The 16,521-nt window shown below is 33.1% G+C and overlaps 1 protein-coding gene across 2 annotated transcripts in view; it reads right to left on the minus strand.

Annotated features, from left to right (window-relative positions):
- Positions 1 to 14,125: 14,125 nt before the first annotated feature.
- Positions 14,126 to 16,521, minus strand: part of LOC21395628 (U-box domain-containing protein 33) — a 6,791-nt gene continuing 4,395 nt past the window's right edge. For both annotated transcript variants that reach the window (XM_024168250.1, XM_024168254.1), the window contains 2 exons: positions 14,864 to 15,630; positions 14,126 to 14,512 (listed from right to left, as the gene is read on the minus strand). In XM_024168250.1, the coding sequence (XP_024024018.1) occupies positions 14,330 to 14,512; positions 14,864 to 15,630 (950 nt within the window). In that variant the 3' untranslated portion in view covers positions 14,126 to 14,329. The remainder of the gene's footprint in view (positions 14,513 to 14,863; positions 15,631 to 16,521) is intronic.

Below are 16,521 nucleotides of genomic sequence, written 5' to 3' on the forward strand. Positions count from 1 at the left end.
TACACGGTCCAATTGGAGTAGAGTTGTAAGAGTGCCGGAGTGAATCTTTTGACTTCCTCGAAAACTTAACAACCTAATTTTGTAGTAACCCTTTCGTACGTTAATATATTAATAATTTAAGTTTTTTACTCGTTAAATTTATGTTATTATTTTTAAATTAATTTATATATCATTATTTTAAATGATTTGTGCGTTTAAAAATTAGTATAAATTATAAGTAAAGAAAACAGTACATTAAAAAAAAAGTGTAACAAAAGGAGTTAACGAAATATAATTAGCCTGTTTAGTTTATTAATTTAAATTTTTAATTCGAATTAAATGTGACTTTATATAAAAACTTTTTATTATTATAAAAAAATTAGATGTTACTATTTTTAAAAATTTTTTATTATAATAAAACTTAAATTTTAAACTAAATCGGTAAAATAAATTAAGTTAAAAAAATGACGGTTGAATCTTTGAAGGAAATAACTATTTCTCAACAGTAATACCAAGTACCGTACCTTTTTTAGTACACTACAGTAATTTCGTTCAATAAAAAAATGGCTTCTACTACTTCAAAAGTAGAAAGCGCGTGGGACCCTCTTTCACTTTTCTTGACAGGCGACCTGCTACTGTCACAAGCGGTTCCAAGCACCGTATAGACCGTACAGATAGGACTGTCTGATAAAATAATTAATCCACTAGGATCCTCTGCTTTATGCCTATCTTATGATGACATATATCCGCATTTTACTGGGCAATGACATTAAAAAGGGTCCAAGATAATTTTAAACCTTTTTGTCCTTAGATCTTTAAATCCAATTGTTTTGATCCACGTGTCATGCATAGAGTTGTTGGACGCGTAGGATTGTAGCACTTTCTTTAAACATACGGCACTAGTGCTGTATTGGTGGGACCGCACCTGGAACGTTCGCTATCCACACATGCCCAATCCTTAATGGTGGAATCACACGTGCGGAGATCCACATGTGCGGGCCCCATCTGGAATGGTCTAATGGGCTCTAAAACCCACATTGGGCCTACGTACATACCAACGTACGACGTGTAATTCTTGTTTATCATTGACTTGAGAAAAAAATAAAAAGAAAAAAATGAAAAAGGGAAATTATTTGTTAGGAAAAGGCTAAAAAAGTGGCCGACAAATTAGTGATGGTTTAAATGCACATTAGACTTGCTTAAGAAAAAAAAAAGATGTTTAGTTCACGCTGTGATGAAGATTAAGGCATCGTTCACTTTATGAATTAAAATTTTTAATTTAATTTGAGATGTGATATTTTTAAAAAATTTTAACTGTAGTAAAAAAAATTAAAGTGACATTTTTTTAGTATTTTTAACTGTAAAAATTTAAAATTAAAAACTTAAATTAGTGAAAAGAATACATGAGATGTTTCCTCTGAAGTAATTAAATATTTCTTAGTCAAAGAAAAAAACTCAAAATGTTTTTATTAATTGTTGGGACTAATTTCCGACCCCATTTTTGTGTTCTTTTATGAAGCCCACTATTTCCACTATCAAAAAAGCAGTCTATATGTATGTGTATATATATATATCATTTCTTTATAGACAAATGTTTAGTCACTTAAAGTGGGGTATATTTTGGTTAGTTTAGCTTCTGAATTTTAACCGACATCTGACCTAGCTAATTTAGCACCTCTCATGTGTTCATAGATACACTAATGGGCAATGGCATCAAATTTTAAATATTGGATCATATATATATATATATATATGCTTCTTTTTGTTTAGCATATGTATTTCTATGTGTATACACAGGTACACATGATCTCTTAGACCACCCAACATGCAATATTTCCCAATAAATAATATCTAATATCTCTTACTAAATATTCAAATCTCAGTTCAAAAAAAAAAATGAGTGAATAGTTTAGATCCTCCTATATTATTGATTTTAGAAACATGTAAATTCTTTGAGCATTATCTTATGAATATTGCCAATAATTACAAAGACACATATAAAAGTCTAAAGGCGAAAACTGTTTCTGATGGGTGGGCGAGCTTTTCCATTTATTTTGGGGTTATGAGTTTCGGATTTTTTTCCTTTAATTAATTAATTTATTTTTTCTTCTTTTTTTTTTGCTGAAGATGAGTTTTTGGACTTGTGCACCTCTTATGGTGCTGTTACCACTTGCTAACGAAGTCTACAGCAACAATCATTGGAATCGGGAAAACAAATAATAATAATAATAATAATAATAAAACAACCGACGTTTTGAGATGGATTAAAAATATAGTAGAGGACGGTAAAAGAAATGATAAACAACGCCAATTATGTTAATGTTGGGATATATGCCCATAAATTAAATAAAATATAAATATTTTATTGATTATCAATAAAATGATGAATTTTTTTAATATTGTTTTGCATACATGTGATGTTTTATAAATATCAAAATTCATTATTTTTAGATGTAACTTTAAACATTATATATAATTGTTATATGCAGAGGATAATGTTTGAAATAAAATAATCTAAACTTGTCTGTAATTATAAATTAAAGTTAGGATCTTTAATTTAAAATTATTAATGCGGCTCATTACATTCTGAATGAAACAATCTTATCCTAGATTGTTAATAATGAGATTATTGGAATGAAAGCATTTTATGTAATATTATTTCATATGACTGGAACGCGATTAATTATGGATCTATAATAAATTTTGTTATTAAATAGAGTATTCAATATTAATCAATGATGGTCATATATGAATTAATCTTAATTCTGAGTAATTAATAAACTCCTATTTATGATATTATGTTCTTTAACATATTGAGTAATGACACATGTGAATAGTATCAAAGTCTTGGTATATTGGGAGCATAGTAAAATAAATAGCCGGGAATATTAATTTACAATATAAAATTCATTCCTTCATAATGAAGTAGATGGACGGTTCTCATAAGTGTTGATTCAGGACTTCAATAATAAGAGCACTCAATTTTATGGTTGGATCATAAAATATATTATTCATTAGAGGATCAATGATACTTATGGAGAAATATATAATTAAAGAGGTTAACGGAAAATACCTAGCTTTAATTATCAACCGTTTATGGAGGATTAATTTGTATGTTGTGACTATATCAATGGCCAACATAAATTCCATGAACATAATTGTTTTATTATTTTAAGAGTCCAATTTCAAATTTATAGTGGAGTAATTTGGAACTAATAATTTTGATATATTAATTAAGGTGTTAATTAATTGTCAAAATTGTTGGAGCTTAAAATTATAATGTACATAGTTCGTCTCAATGGCTCCATAAGATTGATGTGAACTGAATATATCATATTAGGTTATGATTATTTATATAGAATTGAGAATTCTAAATACACATATATTAATTAATTCGATTAATTAATATTAAAATTATTTTAAATTAATATGGATGAATTTAGTCATTTTATAACAGGAGAGAGAGAATTTTCTTTTCTCCACGTTTCTTTTTTTCACCCTCCCCTCCTTAATATATATATATGTGTGTGTGTGTGTGTGTGTGTGTAAAAGAAAGGAAACGTGCAGGTGCACGTTTCCTAAAAACAAAAAAAGGAGAAGTGGGAGGAAACGTGTTGTTGCACGTTTCCTCACCATGAAAAAAAAAAGGGAATGTGCGGCTGCACATTAACTAATAAGAAGAGAAATTAGTTCTCCTAGTTTTTGCCGGACAGAGAGAAACAAAAGATTTTTTCCAAAGAAAAGGAAAAATGAAAAACGGGAGAACAAAAGAAAAACTAAAGAAAATTTCTTGAGTGTCATCACATACTTTTGAGAAAAGTGAGTGATAACTATAGGTGGCTTCCCTATTCATCCATCTCATGTATTGAGAAACTCATTAGAACGCCCACACGTTCGAGTTCACGTTAATCCGGAGATACGTTGAGAAAGAATCGTGGTGTTCTCAGAATTTAAGAGCTTAAGACGGTATTGGAGGAGTTCAAGATTTACGTCCTAATCGAGCGACAGTAAAATTCTCATTCTTCTCTTTAATATCTTTGTAGTTAAATTAACATGAAATAATGTTCGCATTAAATTTTGATTTATGTGATTCGATCGATACCACGCTTCCGCACAATTTTTTTTGAAAATCCGGTTTGAGAAACCAACAATTGGTATCAGAGCGGTCTTTAGTTCATGCTAATTTAACGTTTAATTATGTGATAATTCTTGGATGTATAATGGGCATGCACTTATGCATATGTTGTATAATTATTGTGTGATGGTTATGTTTTATGCGAATGGATTGGTCGTAAATTTTTCCAGTTCCATGGAATTAGTTTTTGCTATTTTATTTTGATTAGATCAATTGTAAAATAGGAATCAATATGTAATTTATTATTCTCCTAACGCAAGAGGATCATCATGGAAGAGTTTCAACTATTTATTTTAGAAAAGTTCCAAACTATTAGAAAAAAGAAAAATTTTTCGGTGACTGTACGGTCACCGGTGACAGTCACCGGCGAAGGGGCGGCTGCCATGGCTGAATGTCGACCATGGCAGGTGACTGCACTTTCAGGTGCAGTCACAGGTGCAAGGCCCCTTATGGTGCAAAGGCCCAAGCCCAATAAGGGCCTGCTCTGCCTCAATAATGATGCAGAGACTAAAGTGATCTGGGCTGGTTTTTCTAGCCGGCCCAGATCCTAAAAAAGGGCCCAAAAACTATTTTTTTATGCACCATAAAGGAGACATGAAGATGGAGAATACTTGAAGACGGAGAATTACAAGAAGACCTATTTTGATGTAATTTTATTTTATTATTATTATGGGGTTGTAATTCTTAGGTCTATGGAACCCGGCTAAGTTTTTCCATTTCGCTTGCATGTTATTTATTTATCTATTATGTTTGATAATAATTGTATTGTCATGCATCTAACGTGCCATCTAGGATAACAGTGTCTACCTAGTTTATATGTGTGACATGCATGATGCGCATTAATTATATGTTTTAATTCTAAAATTATTTTAGTAAATTAAATTAATTAAATGCGCCAAATTGTTGAGTTTAATGAGATTAAATTCAAAGTTATTAAATTTAATAAGATTAAATTTGAAGTTGTTAAATTTAATGAGATTAAATTTAAATAAATTATTTAGCAAATATTTTTTGGAAAATTTAAATAAGTCAAATGTGAAATTTATAAATTTAAATGTTAAATTTTAAAATTCACAAATGACTTAATATAATTTTAAAGTTGTTTAAAATTATTTAGATCTTAGTGACTTAAATTATTTAAATTCACTGAGAAGTATAAAGCAAGAGTTGTTTTATAAAATAAATACACCATTTGTAAATAATGAGTGGGAGCAGGTAATATGACAATATAACCCATAGGTCTCCACCGTTAGTACAACACCGTGAGTAATTAATGAGACCCCGAGACGCTTTGATTTCGTCCTCCCTACGGAGGGTATTCATTAATTATAATAACAAGGTTGACTTTCAAAGAGATAAGATCTCTAACAATGTATTTTAGAATTGACCTACCCTGCGGCGGTAACTTCTAAGTTAAGTCTAAAAGATCTGAAGCGGTGGGTTACACTCATAAAGACATAATTAAATTGGTTAATTATTTTCTTGACCTAAATAAAAAGGAAATTAATAAATATTAGAAGTATGAGATATTTCAGATAGTATTTATTAATTGAGATAGTCTCATTTTAATTAGCAATTATTTGACCTACCCTACGGCGGCACTTAATTGTGGTGATTAAAATTCCTTAGGCAATTAAACATGTATATGTGTATTTAACATGTGCATTCATGCATCATATTTATATACCTTAAATTTAGTAGTGATATTTATGCAAAATGTTGATTGAGTTAAATTCTTTATTTTCAGCAAAAATGTCAAAACCTATTTTCACACTTCTCGCTTCCTAAATTTTGAATGGTGAAAACTTTGTCAAATGGAAAAGCAACATGAATATCCTCTTGATTTGTGAAAACTACCATTTTGTCCTTAAGGAGGATTGTCCTCCAGTGCCTCCAACCGATGCCGCCAAGACTTTGACCGAGCGATATGATCGTTAGATCAACGCTAACAACAAGGCCCGTTGTTACCTATTAGCAGCAATGAATGAAGTGCTGAGAACTCAGCATGAAGGCCTTGCGACTGCTAGAGAGATCATGGACACTCTTCAGAGGATGTTTGGACGTCCATCTGATTCAGCCCGACACGCTGCTGTCAAAGCCGTTATGAACGGCCGTATGAAGAATGGTTCTTCTGTACGTGAGCATGTGCTTAAGATGATTAATCATCTTAATGAGGCTGAAATTAATGGGTCTCAGATTGATGAGAATGCTCAGGTTGGCATGATACTAGAGACACTTTCTCCTGATTTCCTTCCATTCAGGACAAGTTATCTGATGAACCAAAAGAATGATAACTTAACTGAGCTGCAACAATTTGAGTCATTTATAGGTGATAAGGGAGGCAAGGCAAACGTTGTTGAAGCCAACACAGCTGAAGGAAGGCCTTCTTCATCAAAGAATAAGAATAAGAAGAATCAGGGGAACAATAAGGGCAAATGGAAGAAGAAGATCCAGAAGAACAAGCAGAATAAGGCTACTCCAAAGTCTAAGGGAAAGTGTTTCCATTACAACTAGGACGGCCATTGGAAGAGGAACTGCAAAAGGTACCTCGATGAGCTAAAAGTTAAGAAGCAAGGTAAATCAGATTTACTGGTCATAGAAACATGTTTAGTTGATAATGACTTCTCTACCTGGATAGTTGATTCATGGGCATCTAATCATATTTGTACTTCTTTACAGATGCTTGAAACATCCAGGGATCTTGAAGATGGATCTTTCCAGATAAGAGTGGGCAATGGGGCAAGGATCTCAGCGATGGTAGTAGGGACAGTGCGACTTTCTTTTGTAAATGATAAATATTTATTGTTAGACAATGTTTATTTTATTCTGAATTTCAAACGAAATTTACTTTCAGTTTCTAGATTGCGTGAACAATTTGTTTCTGTTTCTTTTGATATTGACTCTGTATCTTTATCTAAGAATGGAATTCATATTTGTGCTGGTTTTTTTTTTTATGATGGTCTTTACTTTGTTAAACCCATATTCAACGAAATGCTACAAACTGAAATGTTCAAAGTCGATGAACCAACCCCTAAAAGAAGAAAGGTTTCTAACGAAAATGAAACATACTTGTGGCATCTAAGGCTAGGTCATATAAACATAGATATGATTGAAAGACTAGCAAAGGATGGTCCATTGAGAGAGCTAAAGGTTGGCACTCTACCGGTTTGTGAATCCTGTTTAGAAGGAAAAATGACCAAGATGCCATTTTCGGCAAAGGGTGAAAGAGCAAAGACACCCCTTGAAATCATACATACTGATGTATGTGGTCCTTTCAATGTCAAAGCGAGGAGAAGCTATGAATACTTTGTCACATTTATTGATGATCATTTGAGATTCAGATATGCATACCTAATGCAAAAGAAATCCGAAACCTTTGAAAAGTTCAAATAATTCTGTGCCGAAACTGAAAAGTAACTCGACAAATCAATCAAAACTCTTAGATCGGATCGAAGATGAGAGTACTTGGATTATGAATTCAAAGACCATTTGATTGAAAAGGGAATAATATCTCAGCTCACTGCACCTGGCACACCACAACAAAATGGTGTAGCTGAAAGAAGAAACCGCACCTTACTTGACATGATGAGATCAATGTTAAGTTATTCTTCTTTACCCACTTCATTCTAGGGATATGCATTACAAACAACAGTATACATTCTGAACTTAGTTCCATCTAAGTCAATCACCATAACACCCCTAGAGTTGTGGAATGGTCGCAAACCTAGTTTGAGACACATTCGCATATGGGGGTGCCCAGCACATGTGTTGAAGGAAAAGACTGGGAAGTTGGAACCTCGCTCAAAAGTCTGCATATTTGTGGGCTATCCAAAAGGAACAATAAGAGGTATGTTTTATAGTCCTCAGGATAACAAAGTGTTTGTATCGACAAATGCTACGTTTCTTGAGCATAACTATATGGCACATTTCAAGCCCAGAAGCAAGATAGTTCTAGAAGAATTACTGGCTGATCAGATTAGCCCCATGCTGACAACAGTTGTTGGATGACAAACAAGGGAGACCACTGACCATGATCAAACAACACCGCCACCACGACGCAATGGGAGGGAAATAAGATTGCCAACCCGCTATCATAAAAATGGAGAAGCAAATGTTGCAATCACCGATGGCAATGAAGAGGATCCATTATCATACATGATGGTAATTGATGATATTGATCGAGAAAAATGGCAAGAAGCCACGAAACTTGAAATGGAGTCTATGTACTCCAATTCTGTCTGGGAGCTTGTAGATCTACTAGAAGGTATTAAGCTTATTGGTTGCAAATGGATCTATAAGAGAAAGAGATGAGCTGATGAAAAAGTTGAAACGTTCAAAGCAAGATTGGTTGCAAAGGGTTTTACCCAAAAGGAATGAGTAGACTATGAGGATACTTTTTCCTCTGTAGCCATGCTAAAGTCCATCCGCATACTCTTATCCATTGTTGCTCATTATGACTATGAGATATGGCAAATGGATGTCAAGACGGCATTTTTGAACGGCCATCTTGAAGAGGCCATTCATATGGTCCAACCAAAGGATTTCGTGGTAGAAGGCCAAGAGCAAAAAATCTGTAAATTATAGAGGTCCAGTTATGGACTAAAGCAAGCATCTAGATCTTGGAACATCAGATTTAACGAAGCTATAAAATATTATGGTTTTGAACAAAATCTTGGTGAACCTTGTGTCTATAAGCAAATTCAAGGAGATAAAGTGGTCTTTTTGGTTCTTTACGTAGATGACATTCTGCTCATTGGGAATGATGTAGAATCGTTATCCAAAGTAAAGAACTGGCTAGCTAGCCAATTCCAAATGAAGGATTTGGGAGAAGCCAACTACATTCTTGGGATCCAAATTATCCGGGATCGTAAGAATAGGCTTTTGGCATTGTCTCAAGCATTGTATATTGACAAGGTGCTTGTCAGGTTTTCGATGCAAAACTCTAAGAAAGAAAATTTACCTTCTCGACATGGAGTTTATCTCTCCAAGGAGCAGTGTCCAAAGACACCTCAAGAGGAAGAGGATATGAGACGAGTTCCCTATGCATCGGCAGTTGGTAGCTTGATGTATGCAATGTTATGTACTAGACCTGACATATGCTATGTAGTAGGGTTGGTTAGCAGATACCAGTCAACCCCAGGATTAGATCATTGGGTTGCAGTCAAACACATACTCAAATATTTGAGGAGGACGAGAAACCATATGCTTGTATACTCTGGTAGGGATTTGATTCATATTGGATATACTGAGTCTGATTTTTAGTCGGATAGGGACTCTCGCAATTCCGCCTCGGGGGCAGTGTTCACTTTGGGAAATGGAGCCATCATATGGAGGAGTATCGAGCAATCTTGTATTGCTTACTCAACCATGGAGGTTGAGTATGTAGCAGCTTGTGAAGCAACTAAGGAAGCTGTCTGACTTCATGAATTTCTGAAGGAATTGGAAGTTGTTCCAAATATACATGAGCCTATCATACTCTATTATGACAACAATGGAGCAGTGGCCAATGCCAAGGAGCCCAGGAACCACCACAAACGAAAGCATATAGAGCGAAAATTCTACTTGGTCAGAGAGATTGTTTCTAGAGGAGACGTTTCAGTTGAAAAGATCGCATCCGCAAACAACATAGCTGATCCGTTTACCAAAACATTACCAGCTGGCAGTTTTTAGAGACATCTTGAAAGTATGGGACTTAGAGACATGCCTCATTTATTTTAGGGCAAGTGAGAGATTGTTGGGATATATGCCCATAAATCAAATAAGATATAAATATTTTGTTGATTATCAATGAAATGACGAATTTTTTCAATATTATTTTGCATACATGTGATGTTTTATAAATATCAAAATCCCTAGATTATTTTTAGATATAACTTTAAACATTGTATATAATTGTTATATGCAGAGGATAATGTTTGAAATAAAATAATCTAAACTTGTCTGTAATTATAAATTAAAGTTGGGATCTTTAATTTAAAATTACTAATGCGGCTCATTACATTCTGAATGAAACAATCTTATCCTAGATTGTTAATAATGAGATTATTAGAATGAAAGTATTTTATGTAATATTATTACATAGGACCGGAACGCGATTAATTATGAATCTCTAATAAATTCCGTTATTCAATAGAGTATTCAATATTAATCAATGATGGTCATATATGAATTAATCTTAATTCTGAGTAATTAATAAACTCCTATTTATGATATTATGTTCTTTAACATATTGAGTAATGACACATGTGAATAGTGTCAAAGTCTTGGTATATTGGGAGCATAGTAAAATAAATAGACAGGAATATTAATTTACAATATGAAATCCATTCTTTCATAATGAAGTAGATGGACGGTTCCCATAAGTGTTGATTCAGGACTTGAATAATAAGAGCGCTCAATTTTATGATTGGATCATAAAATATAGTATTCATTAGAGGATCAATGGTACTTATAGAGAAAGATATAATTAAAGAGATTAACGAAAAATACCTAGCTTTAATTATGAACCGTTTATGGAGGATTAATTCGTATGTAGTGACTATATCAATGAACAATACAAATTCTGTGAACATAATTATTTTATTATTTTAAGAGTGCAATTCTAAATTTATTGTGGAGTAATTTGGAATTAATAATTTTGATATATTAATTAAGGTGTTAATTAATTGTCAAAATTGTTAGAGCTTAAAATTATAATGTTCATAGTTCCCCTCAATGGCTCCATAAGATTGATGTGAACTGAATATATCATATTGGGTTATGATTATTAATATAGAATTGAGAATTCTAAATACACATATATTAATTAATTCAATTAATTAATATTAAAATTATTTTAAATTAATATGGATGAATTTAGTCATTTTGTAATAGGAGAGAAAGAATTTTCTTTATATATATATATGTAAAAGAAAGGAAACGCGCAGGTGCACGTTTCCTCAAAAAAAAAAAGGGAGAAGTGGGAGGAAACGTGTTGAAACGTGTTGTTGCACGTTTCCTCACCATGAAAAAAAAGAGAATGTGCGGCTGCACATTAACTAATAAGAAGAGAAATTAGTTCTCGTAGTTTTTGCCGGACAGAGAGAAACAAAAGGTTTTTTCCAGAGAAAAGGAAAAAGGAAAAACGGGAGAACAAAAGAAAAACGAAAGAAAATTTCTTGAGTGTCATAACATACTTTTGAGAAATGTGAGTGATAACTATTGGTGGCTTCCCTATTCATCCATCTCATGTGTTGAGAAACCCATTAGAATGCCCACACGTTCGAGTTCACGTTAATCCGGAGATACGTTGAGAAAAAACCGTGGTGTTCTTGAAATTTAAGAGCTTAAGACGGTGTTGGAGGAGTTCAAAATTTACGTCCTAATCGAGCGACGGTAAAATTTTTATTCTTCTCTTTAATATCTTTGTAGTTAAATTAACATGAAATAATAATCACATTAAATTTTAATTTATGTGATTCGATCGATACCACATTTTTACACAATTTTTTTAAAAAATCTAATTTGAGAAACCAACAATTAACACCGTAGATTACGGCTGATGCCGTACATGATAAGGCAATAAAGTATGCCTCGTTAAAAAAAATGCTAGTAATTCACACTTTCCCTTTTCATTGCCACTTCATCTAGCAAGTCCTTTTGGAAGTAACTTTTGGTTGATACTATTATTTAGAATCTGTTTCAGATTGGCTTAAAAAATATGCTTTTAGCTTATTTACTCCCAAAGATGCTTTTGAATTTCTTTGGCTTTTATAAGCTCTTTATCGTTTGATATTTTTCTAATTAGTACTTTAATAGCACTTTAAGACCTCCGGAACTTTATTAATATAAAAATCAAAATATTAGAAGACTATTAAAATGAAAAAATTGGGGTCAAAATAGTACTTTCATTGCATTTTAAGCATATACAACTCTCTTAGGACATATTTAGTACATCATATAAGGGCTATGTATTGTATTATTTAAAAAATAATACAATATTTGTCAACATTTCATACATTGTATGAGCCGGACATTCATTTCTTCATTCATATTCATTGCTTAGTCTATTAAAAGAGGGACCAACCTCATCGTAGTTTAATAAGAAATTCAAATTTAATATAATACATAGTATGATATATAATACATATATTTTTATTAGATCGTATTATGCAATTTAACTTTATAAAACATATAAAATATTTTACAAATATCAAGAGTCATGATCAAGTTTCAGGACCGATACTGAGGTTAAATTTCGAGATCGAAATGATGTTGGGTCTATATTTTTTAAAAGTTACACTTTGACCCCTTAATTTTTTTAAAAGATTATATTTTGATCCATTAACTTTTTCAAAATTATATTTTAGGCCCAAAACTTTTTTAAATTATAATTTAACCCCATTTTAAAAAAAATTTGCAAAAATATCCATATTGAACAACTCTACCTTATTCGTTGCCCGCTCCCAATCTTGAGTTTGGTTGAGATTGGAGCCGAGCTACGTTTTGATTAGACTTGAATTTTATCCGATTACAAACTAATATGTAAATACAATATGATAGTAAACATCGTATAATGTAATTTACTAAATTAAATATTGTATCGTATAAAAATACAATAACAAACAATATTATACGATACTCTAATACAATACAATATAATACAATATAATACGGTGTATCAAACGTGTCTTTAACATAAAGATTTAGATATTAGAACAGTATTTGAGTGAAAAAGTAGAAGTCAAAAAGAGGCCTTTGTAACTTTTCAAAAATTTAGGACCACCAAAACTCACTTAACACAAAGATATAGATATTAGAAAACTATTAAAGTTGAAATTAGAAGTCAAAATAGAATCTTATTAGCATTTTAAGACCTCAGAATACCTTAACACAAATACCTAAATATTAGAATGTGAAGCTTCTCGCACGATATGTCAAAATGGTTTTTCAACAGCATTTTCTTTCAACTTTCTCTCTCTTCAAGAAAGTGAAGCTTCACGAACTTTGACCACTTCATATAAGTCCTGTAAAACTTCATAAACTGACCATTTTATATAACTCCTTCCGTTCAACCGATATGATGTTGAACTTTTGAAACTCACTCGTGGCTTGCTCTGTTACGTTTCACCATTTGGAGCAGCAGTGAAATTGGGATCAGACTTATTGAAAGTGATGAGGAAGGGAGAAATGAAAAAAAAAAAAAAAAAAAAAAAAAAAAAAAAAAAAAAAAAACGTACAGTATAGCTTCAGAAGGTGATTTCGACCGAGCAAGCTGTCGACCAAAAAAAAAGGACAGAGAAAGAAAAAAAAAAAAAAAAATAGTTGTTTCCGAGGGAGTTTATAGTTCTGACACCGTAAGAGAAGGAAAAAAAAAAGGGGGATTTTATTTATTTCTTTCAATACGCAACAATATTATAATAAGAGAGTGTTAGGGTCACTCTCACTATCCCTTTTGCCATGTTGTGTTATGTCATTTTCCGATTAAAAAAAACATTAGACTATTATTTTACCTTTTATTACAACTCTGCCACATGACAAAAGTGAGAAGTGAGAGCGACGACAAGCAAACAGAGAAGTAAAAGCAACAAGGAGCAGAAAGAAAAGTGAGAATCACAAATAGAGTGATGAAAAGAATCATCTTTAACATTTCTCATTGTAATAAACCTATTTATATTCTATTTACAACTAATACAAAACCTATTGATATCCTATTCTAACAATAGGAAAGAGATTAAATTGAATTTAAAAAGTTATGCTACGTGTTTTCTCTAAAAAAAATTTAAAATTTGTTTCGAACCGCCTACCAAACAAACTCTTAAATAGCTATTAATGAGATTAGAAAGAACCTCATGTTTTCAACAGATCCACGACATGGGAGAATATTTAAAAAACAAAAAAAGGCGAAATCCACATTACATTTGAAAGCTTTTCCAGGAAATATCAACTGCCACTCCAGGATAAATATGCATTCACTTCTGTGCAATAAGACGGAAAATTATCGTGTAAAAACGAGTTGGTCTGTCTTCTATATATACAAACAGTATTGAGATAAAATCATCACAATCTTTTGTCGCACTCTTACAACTGAGAAACTCAGAAGAGAAGAAAAGGTGTTATCTATAAGACAATTGCGACAAGGCATGCGTGTGTACTGTGTAAATATATTTGTGTGCAGAGGACTATAAATTATAACCAATTCTTTAACCAAACAGAACATACAAAATCATAAAGATATCAATGTTGTTGCAGCCACTCCTGAATGGCAGAACGAAGAGCATGGTTGGGAACAAGATTGCAGTGTTCCAGCTTATGATTTGTCATAGGAGAAGTGTCGTGTCCACTATCCAGCCATCCCCTCAAAGCCTCTGCTTCATACGTAAAACCGTCTGCCGCCACATGAGGATCCTGCATTACTTCCTACGAGTTTGCAAATAGCGTTAAGAGCGATGAGTTTCGTTTAACCATGGCAACAAATGAATAGAGTTTGAGTTTGTTTATAATCGCATAAATGAATTACTAGATGAAGCAATGAACTGATATTCATGTTCATCGTGGGACTTGAATTTAGTAAAAGAGAATACGTGACACAGTAACCATCTATCCTTGGTAGTTGGTACAAATGTTCAAGAAATAACTAATCATTTGTTTCATAAACTATTACAACTAGCCCATTACCCTAGAGAAATTGAAAATTACAGTCACACACTACTTAGAGATCTAATAAATATGGATGCACTATGTGAAAATAGATGATAACAGAGGAACTACCTGGAAAATGGGACAAATAAAATAGGGTGGGGGTTGAAAATGCTCTCCAGAACCCAGCCGGAATGACGGTGAGCCACCACATGAAGCCCTCATGGGTTCAAGTACCCTCCAAACATCTGACCCAAGGTCTGCCCGACTTTTTCGGTTCATCTCACAACACCGTAGTGCCAAGCGAGCCAACTGTTCAGCCTGCACAAATGGCCAGTCTCCAGCCAACGGATCTAAGAGTGTTTTTAGCTTTCCATTATCTAATGCATACTGCACTTCCTTTGTTATTCCCAAAGCAGGTCTCCCAGTCAATAGCCGCAACAGTATAATTCCAAATGAGTAAACATCTGACTTTGAAGTAAGCTCTCCTGTTGAGAGGAACTCAGGATCCATGTATGCAAAAGTCCCCTTTGGGTCAGTTCTGCAGCAGATTGTGGTATTGTTGCTTGAACTTTCACCATGAGACAATAGGCGACAGATTCCAAAGTCACTAAGTTTGCTAACAAAGTTAGCATCAAGGAGAATATTCGCTGGCTTCAAGTCACCATGAACTATGCTGTGAGGTTTACTGGAATGAAGAAAGATGAGGACAGAGCACAACTCCGTAGCAATTCGTATGCGTGCTTGCCATGATAATGGGGGCGTATTTTCCTTGCAGCAGAGTCGATCTTCAAGACTCCCATTTGGGAGATATTCATAGACGAGAGTCCAAGCTTCTGGGCATGCGCCAACTAGCGTTACAAGATTGGGATGCCGCAACTTACTCAATACATCAACCTGAAAACAAATAGAAGTTAAATGATCTGACACCAAACAATAGAGACCAAATACAGTGTTGTTGTTGTTGTTGTTATTTTAATATTCTGTCGTATTCTTAACTGAAGTTGTAAGTAATGCGCCACGGGAACAACTTGTTAAGGTTCCACATGGACGAAAATACTATCAATACTAGCATAAATCAGGATGGTTTTCGTTTGTGTTTAGCTCTTAGCACATGTTTGGTATATGGGTTCTTCATGGGTTCAAACTCATGGTTTTGATTCCACTATACTGTTTTTCTCTCACAAAAAATTTGAATTTCAAAACCACAGGTTTGAACCATAGTTTGAATCCATATACCTCTCTACACCTCAAATACCACAGATTACCAAAAGACCACCGTACTTATGATGTCACAATGATATATTGCACGAAAGCAACAAGTCCTATTTACTACTAAATGATAAAGATGTTGTCTAAAATAAGTGCTCAGTTCACAAAAAGCTAGATTCGGTAATTAAATTCATCATTTGTTAAAAGATAAAACAGATATAGCTTAGAACAATGATCGCTGATGACTGCTACACACAATCACCAATCAACAGACTGCAAACAGAAATTCCAAACATTACAGAGCCCAGGTTAGAAAATCACCAAAACGAGTAGCAATTGCACAATAACAAACAAAACAGAGCGTCAAGATGAGCTCCATCAGTCAAGACCATACTGAAGTATAGGGGTCCACCAAAATGCACCAGATATAATACCAATCTGGTCCTAGTAATTGACAAAATGACTTTTGCTTAGATAATAAATTAATTCTGTAAGCTCAATGCACATTTAGTTTAAACGGATTATTATATAGAATTCAGAGTAAGTACAAAAAAGTCGCAAAATCTTACCTCCTGCTG

The sequence above is a fragment of the Morus notabilis genome, unplaced genomic scaffold, assembly GCF_000414095.1.
Source record: "Morus notabilis unplaced genomic scaffold, ASM41409v2 Scaffold577, whole genome shotgun sequence".
NCBI lineage: Eukaryota > Viridiplantae > Streptophyta > Magnoliopsida > Rosales > Moraceae > Morus > Morus notabilis.